The sequence below is a fragment of the Lontra canadensis genome, unplaced genomic scaffold (assembly GCF_010015895.1).
Source record: "Lontra canadensis isolate GAN:19392208 unplaced genomic scaffold, GSC_riverotter_1.0 scaffold24, whole genome shotgun sequence".
NCBI lineage: Eukaryota > Metazoa > Chordata > Mammalia > Carnivora > Mustelidae > Lontra > Lontra canadensis.
Genome location: NW_022631018.1, coordinates 22,196,272 through 22,203,440, shown reverse-complemented (window position 1 = coordinate 22,203,440; position 7,169 = coordinate 22,196,272). Strand labels below are relative to the sequence as shown.

At 58.6% G+C, this 7,169-nt stretch overlaps 1 protein-coding gene across 1 annotated transcript in view; it reads left to right on the top strand.

Annotated features, from left to right (window-relative positions):
- The first annotated feature begins 3,422 nt into the window (after positions 1–3,422).
- ATP1B1 (ATPase Na+/K+ transporting subunit beta 1) overlaps positions 3,423–7,169 on the top strand; it is a 21,240-nt gene continuing 17,493 nt past the window's right edge. Inside the window, exon 1 of the mRNA XM_032863041.1 lies at positions 3,423–3,580. Coding sequence (XP_032718932.1) covers positions 3,484–3,580 — 97 coding nt within the window. The 5' untranslated portion in view covers positions 3,423–3,483. The remainder of the gene's footprint in view (positions 3,581–7,169) is intronic.

Sequence of the window (7,169 nt, the reverse complement as noted above, 5' to 3'; positions counted from 1 at the left end):
CACCCACCTTGGGCAGAACTAACCACATCACTCTAGAACCATTCCTCTTCCCTAGAAAAAGAGATGGAAACATTGTTCTCTTTGCCCGGAGTCTTTCAAAAGAGCTGAAGAACTCCTTCCTCCTTCTCTCTGCAGAGAGACGTCAGGCCTCCGCAGGCATGCACCCACCGAACAGCTTTCCTCGTTCCCTCTGCCCACACCTCCCTCCCCCACCCCCTGCCCAGCCACACGCTGCACCTGCCAGAGGCACCCCTCCCTCCAGGGAACTGCATGCTTTCCGCTTTCAAGCCGCTGCTACAGCACCCTTCACAGAAGGGGCCTCAGAACAAAAGCCCGGCCCGAGCCTCCCAAAGGAACATCCTGTGCTCAAGTTACTCATTACTTGAGTTAGAAGAGGTCACCGAGCAAGAAGCACGCTGGAAAGCAAGGGGACAGGTGGCATAGAGGGCAGGGACTTAGTCAAGGTGACCTTCTAAGAAAACTCGAGAGTCCGGGCGGGGGGTAGGTATCAGAATGGGAAGGCGGCAAAGTCATAGCAGCAGTTCCAAGGTTAGACAAGGTCAAATGGAAAGAGCTGATTATACTTAAGCAAGCTATTTAACAGCTTTCACTAGGTGCTAGGCACTGTGCTTAGCATTTTCCCACAACCCCCATTTAATCCTCGCAACAATGTCATTCCAATTTTACCAGTGAAGAAGGGGCAGCCCTGGAGAGAACAAGGGACTTGCCCAAGGTCACACAGTGAGCCAGGACTAAAGCTGGGAGTGGGTCTGTCCTGCTCTGCGGCATGGTGCTCTTTGGGGTGATGTGGTCGGACCGTCTGCGTGGCCGTGCAGCTGAGTCTCATTCGGGGTCTCACATGGCTGAGATGCTGTTCTGCAGCTGCACGACAGGTTGGGGTGGGAATGTGGAGGTTCCCGGGACGCCCGCGAGAGGCTGGCTTGGGAGAGGCTGAGAGGCTGCACCGGCTGTGAAGGCACGACGCTCAGCCCTTGTCAGAACCTGGGGAGAGTCTGCACGTGGGGGAGGCAGAATGGGCAAAGCTGGGGAGCTCAGATTTGAAGAGGGAGCAGCCTCCAGAGGAGCACAGTAGGTCAAGGACAAGAGAGGAAGCTCAGCCTGGCCAGACACAGAACCGGTCTACTTGGCATTTGCCACAGCCCTAGAAAGCTGAGGTAGGGAACCTCTTTTTAAAGAGAGAATGGGGGTCCTAATGAAAAATCTGTCACTGTCACCCTTTCTCCACATACTTTGTTTCACGGGAGGAGAGAGAGGGTGAGACAGGGAGGGGGAAGGGTCAGGTGGGGGCATGCTTATCTCCCCTACCCCCTCATCCCTTCCCCTGCCTCTTCCCTTCCTCACTCATCCCAGTTTGCTGATTCCGCCCGCAGGCTTTGCTCCCTCTAGCTCGCGGGGAGCGCTCCCTAAACACACGCCCTTTCCGGTGAGCTCTCCTCCTGGAGACTCCTCCGCGAGGTCACTTCTCCCGGGAGGGGACCAGGGGCCGCGCCTCTGCCCGGGGCGCCTGTGTCTGCAGTTCTCCCACCAAGCCGGGGCTTTTCAGGCACGCGCACGGCAGGCCAGGCGCAAAGCAGTGGGGGCTTCCTTTCTCCACACTGTTCTCACCGCGGTCAGCGCCTAGCAGTCCGCTGGGGCTGGGGTGGGCTGAGGGGGGGACAGTCGTTGCTTCTTTGAATTTCGGGGATCTTCAGGCTTTTCAAGTCTTGTGGGTGTGGGCCTTGGGAAGGGGTAGTGGGAAAGGGCTCGTTTCAAAGCAGTTGGGGCTTGTCCTTAGATCTGCAAGGCTGACCTTGGAGACAGAAGGGGGCCCTGACAAGCGTCCCTAGCGTGGGCCTGCAAGCCTCCTTTTCCAGGACGACCTACGTTGTTCTCTGGGGATGGGACTTCTCTGCAGTGACCGCAGAGGCACCCCTGCCCGTTTCTGCTGTGTCACCGCTGCCCTGGGAGGGATGTGTGAAGCCGCTCAGGGGTTCGGAGGAGAGAGAGGAGACTAAGGAGTCTGGCTTTTCAGCCACAGGGAATAAGGGATGGGAAGGGGGACTGGCCCTCAACGTCCTGCCATTCGAGCTGGGTCTTCCTAAATTCGTTGGTCCTCAGGGGTTTTACAGCAGAGCAAAGTGGTCGGTACTCCCCAGGGGCCATCAGAAAGCAGGTCAGTGAGAATCCTGGCCACCTACTGGGCATCGAGGAGAGTCCGCAGAGGTTGGGTCATGTGCAAACACCGTCGTCCGGTGTAGACCGGTGTGAGCCGCCGCGCACTGCGACAGGTTTCCGAGGGAGGACACCCGGGGACCCCGCGGGCGGCCTCCCGGCCCTGCCCACCCCGGGATCCGCCCTGGGTGGGTCTGCGACTGTCCTGCTCGAGGCGGCTCGGGCCGCCCCCGGGGAGCGCGGCAGGCGGCGGGGAGCCTGCGCGGGCGGGCGGGCCGGGCTGGAGACCAACCGGCCGGATCCGCAGCCGCAGGGGCGGGTAGCGCGCGGGGGGCGGCAGGTGCAGCAGCCGAGAGGCGGGGCGGGGCTAGGCGGACTCCCCGACTCTCACGCGTCCCCGAGTGACCTTCCCCCACCCCTGCAGGGCCTCCGAGGGGTGGACCTGCGGCGGAGGGAGACGGGCGGCGCGCGGCCGCGAGCGGGCCGGGCTGGGGGGTCGGGGCGGGGCGGCTGGGCCGCGGGCCCCGGGCGTCCGGCGGGCGCCGCGCGACGCAGGTGCGGTGCCCCGCACCACCGCAGAGGAAGGCCTGCGAGCCACCGCGAGCGCGGAGGGGGCTGCGCGGGGTCGCCTGCGCGCGCGCCGCCGCGCCCCCGCCCCCCGCGCCCCCGCTGCCCAGCCCGCCCCTCCCGCCGCCGCGGCTCCTTTGTGCCGGCCCCGCGCCCGCCCCTTCGGGCCCTAGGCCACGCCCCCGCCCCCCGCGATTGGCCGACCGGGCCGCTGTGGGCGGGGCCGCGGGCCGCCCGGGCGCGGTATATGTAAAGGTGGGGCGTGCGCTCGGGCCAGCTTCTCTGCTCCCGGCGGCGCGGAGGGCGCGGCGCGCGGTCCGTCTGTCCGTCCTCGCCGCCGTCTCCTGCCCCCGGCCGCCTCTGCAGAGGTCCCAGGAGGCGGGGGCGAGCGAGCGCCCCAGGGGCCCCGCAGCCGCAGCCGTCGCCGCGCGCCCGAACCCGCAGGGCGAGGGGAGCGCGTGCGGACCGAGCAGAGCCCGCGAGCGGCCGCGCGCCCGCCGATAGGTGCGGGGCTCGGAGCCGCCCAGCCGGCGCCCCTCCCTCCGCCCTCCGCCCCCGCCGCCGCCTCCCCCTCCTCGCGCTCCTGCCTCTGCCCCGCCGGCGCGCGTCTGGCACTCGGAGAGCCGCAGCGGCAGCGGCCGGAGCAGCCTGCGGAGAGCCGGGCCGGGGCCGCCAGCGCCCGGAGCACGCGAGCGCGCGCCGCACTCACCACCGCAGCGCCGCGGCCGCCGCTGAGCCGCCGCCATGGCCCGCGGGAAAGCCAAGGAGGAGGGCGGCTGGAAGAAGTTCATCTGGAACTCGGAGAAGAAGGAGTTTCTGGGCAGGACCGGCGGCAGCTGGTGTAAGTAGGGGCCGCCGCGCGCCCGCGCCCGCAGCGCCCGGGCCGGCCCTTCGCACCCCGCGCGGGCTCCGCGCACCGCTCCGCGAGCCCCGGCCGCCTGGCACGGAGCGGGGTCGGCCGCGGGCGCTGTCGTCGCTGCGGACCGCGGCGCCCCCGGGGTGGGCGCGGGCGCGCGCCGGCGGGGGCCTCCGTGGACGCCGAGGTCTTGTCTGGCTCCTTTGCGGTCGGTCCGAGCATCGCTCGAGCCCTTCCCTCCCGGGAACGGTCGCCTCCGGGAGGCTAGATGCGCCTCTCCCTGTAGTCCTGCCCGAGCCCTAACAACCGAGATTTGAGGCTACGAGGGAACCTCGTGGGGGTGATCGGGTCGGATGCAGGCGACGTTGTGTGTTCCAGCCCTTTCTAGCCCAAATGTACCCCCAAAGGCGCGGGGTGGGGGTGGCGGGATCCATCCACACCGCAGTGTTCCCTGCTCTGTCCAGAGTCTCCCAGTGACCTCCCCTAGAGTCCAGGAGGCCCCGGGAACGTGGTGAGGTCTGGGTGTTTTCAGCGGCTGCACACAGATGCGGAACAAGTAGTTTGGCTCGATTACAGGGAAGGGTGAGTCAAAGAAATAAATGGCATAAAGGTAGATGCAGCTCACCTTACAGGGTTCGGGGCAGCCTGTTGCTTGGCTGGATGGAATTTTTTTTCCCCCTCATTGAAAATTAGATACCTTGTTTTCCGCCTCCTTTCACCGGAAGGGTGACATTTTTTTTTAAAGGTCATTTTGAAGGGCAGAGTTGTAGGCACATCTGTAAGAGTCGTGACTGCGGAAGGGAGAGAAGGGAACTCCCCCCTCCTGCATCACTGCCCCCCCTTCTCTAATATCCTCCTCACCATCATCATCACCACCGCCGCTAGCACCACCACTGCAGCTAGCACCACCACTGCAGCCACGGGGGGAGTGCTGGCTAGGGGCTGATGCAGTATTCCTGACTGGGAGGATCTGTGGCCATCACAGCAGAATGAGTCAGGGAAATAATGCTTGGCTGACATTTTGAATTGGAAGAAGCTAGCATATGTGATTCTTGCAGAGAAAAAAAAAATGCAGGCCTTAGTGGGTCTCTCTTGATTGGAAAATAAAGGGTTAAAAATGCATCACACTTCAAGGTTAGTCAAGGTGAAATAGCATTCCAAGGTATTACAGGAAAGCATAAGCATTCCTGAATCATGTTAAATGTAGGTCTTTCAAGCGATGGTTTTTGGCTCATATTTTATATTTTGTTTTATTTTGGGGAGCCTGTGTTATTCAGTACGATTCCTCCCGTAGTTTCTCATGCATAAAGATAGCTCTCGGTTTTCTCACCATGGAAGGGCAAACCTGAAGAACTCGGGGTGTGTGTAGGGTGAACAGCCCCTGGCCAGGGCGATCTCCTGGCAGCTCCTCATAACTTGAGTGAGGCCTGGGGGGTGCGCTGCCAAAGGGGCCCCCTTCTCCCAGATGCACAGGGAGGCTCCAGCCTTGGTGATCTGTTCCCAGCCTTGTCATGGGCCTGGGGCTGCCTGGATTCCAGGCATATTGTGAAATTTGTCCTCTGATGTTTTCCCCTCTCATAAAATAGGTTTCTTTCCTCGTTCCAATTCCAGAATAATATTTGCTTTAGAAGGTAAGGCAGTATAGGAAGACCTATTCCTTAAGCTGACATGTAATGGGGCAGCACCTTCGTATGTGAGAGAAGGCACGTGTGTGTATTAATATTGGTGTCTTGATACCACATTCAGCAAGGTCCCAAGACACGGATTAATGAACGCAGACGTCAGGATGGGTGTGCTTGTTAGGTTGCTTCTCTTTCCCAAGGTGCAGGTGCTGGGCTAACAATTCAGGTTTTGCCTTGAGCTCATCTGTCTCCTCTTCTCTGGCAATGTAAGAAACGACACCCTCTCTGAGCAGAGAGACTGAGAGCAATTGCTGTCTCCTGAGGGGGAAAAGCTCCCTTTCCAGAGCTGGGCCCAACATGGATGCCCTTGGGACGAGGGCAGGTTGCCCTTGGCTCAGTTTTGCTTATAGGTAGATTTTCACCAAGATGGACGCAGGAGCCTTGCCTGTCACCTGCTGGAGAAATGGCAGCATGCAAATCACCTGTGGTTTCCACCTTTGTATTGAGTTAATGCAGGCGTTGGTAGATTTCTGTTAGGGTTACTGCTGGGCCAGGAGGCCAATCTTTCCTTTTGCCTGTGACCCTTTTTGAAGGGTACTCTCTTTTTTTTCTAACTGGAAAACCTCCATATTACTTGCATTTTTTTTAAAGGAAGAAAAATTGCTGAAGAGTACCAAAAAAAAAAAAAAAAAAAAAAAGCCTCTAAATTTACCCTCCATGCCACCCTGGCTGGTTGGTACAATTTGTCTAGCTTTTTTCTTTGAGCAGCTCCTGGTGATCTGTGTTGGTGAGCCCAGTGCATAGGTCCTGCTTAGTTCACAGTCCTCTAACCAGCTGACCTCTCAGCTGTCACTGGGGAGATTTTGCTAAGGAACATCTTGAAGCAAAAGAGAAAAATCCCTCACTTCTCTTAGGCTATGGTGTCAGGCAGAATGGAAAGGCTGTGTCTCATTCAGCTTTAATCAGGATGCTTGCGAAAGGACTGATTTTTCCACTGCTCTGTTTGTATTTTCAATTATCGCCTCAATTATGTACCTTCTTAAGCTGTTAGAATTAGGTATCTGGAGTCCAAGGAATGAGTGTAAAAATGCTCTGGTTGTTGGAGGAGCCAAGTGTGGTTAAGCTAAGTACCGAGACAAGGTGGGGGGTGCACAAAAAACAGGTTACAACAGTTCCTTTCTCACCGTGTTCTACCACCAACTCTCGCACCTCTTAGGAGCCTTCACTGGAAAAATTTTCCAGATCTCTTGACGTCACAGCCTTGCCGTTTGCCTACTGCTACTTGGATACAGAATGCGGCAGTTAACCCTTGGCCTGCTGGGAGGCAGTGATTGATTGAGCTGGGCAGCTGTGGTTCTGGATTCTGCAGTCTCTCCTTTTTCCTTATCTTTGGCTCCTGGCCTGGCTTTTTTCCTTTTTTTTTTTTTTTTTCCTGGATAGGGGAAGAAAAGGGTTATGATTAAGCATTTTGGTCTTATGTGCATTTGGCTTGTTTTACTGCGTTTATAGCACGGTTTCCCTGAACCATGTATTTGCTTCAATGCTTGCCAAAGGCAATCTGTCTGCTTCCTGCCACAGCGCACCCACTCTCCCTCTGTCCCTCCACCATGCACCAGGACACTGCGTTTCAGCGATCTTTTGTTCTGTACTTTTTACCCCCAGGACCGCAGCATTTATTGCAATCTGGAGCTTTTTAGAAGTAACCCTAAGGCTCCTTCGTGCAGTCCTGTTTCAGACTCGATAACCTTACGGTTCACTTGCTCCCGTTCTTGCGTTCACTGGGAGTTGTTGGCTGGCACCGGGCTGCAGGGCGATGCCTAGTACAGCCTGTTACTATGTGGCTAATCGGGGAGATAATCCTCGTAAACCAGTAACTGATAGCCTCATTCCCGTCCCTGTGCTTCGTGGTGCTTAGCTTTTTGTGTTTTTTGCTTTTGTAGCCAGCTCAGCTG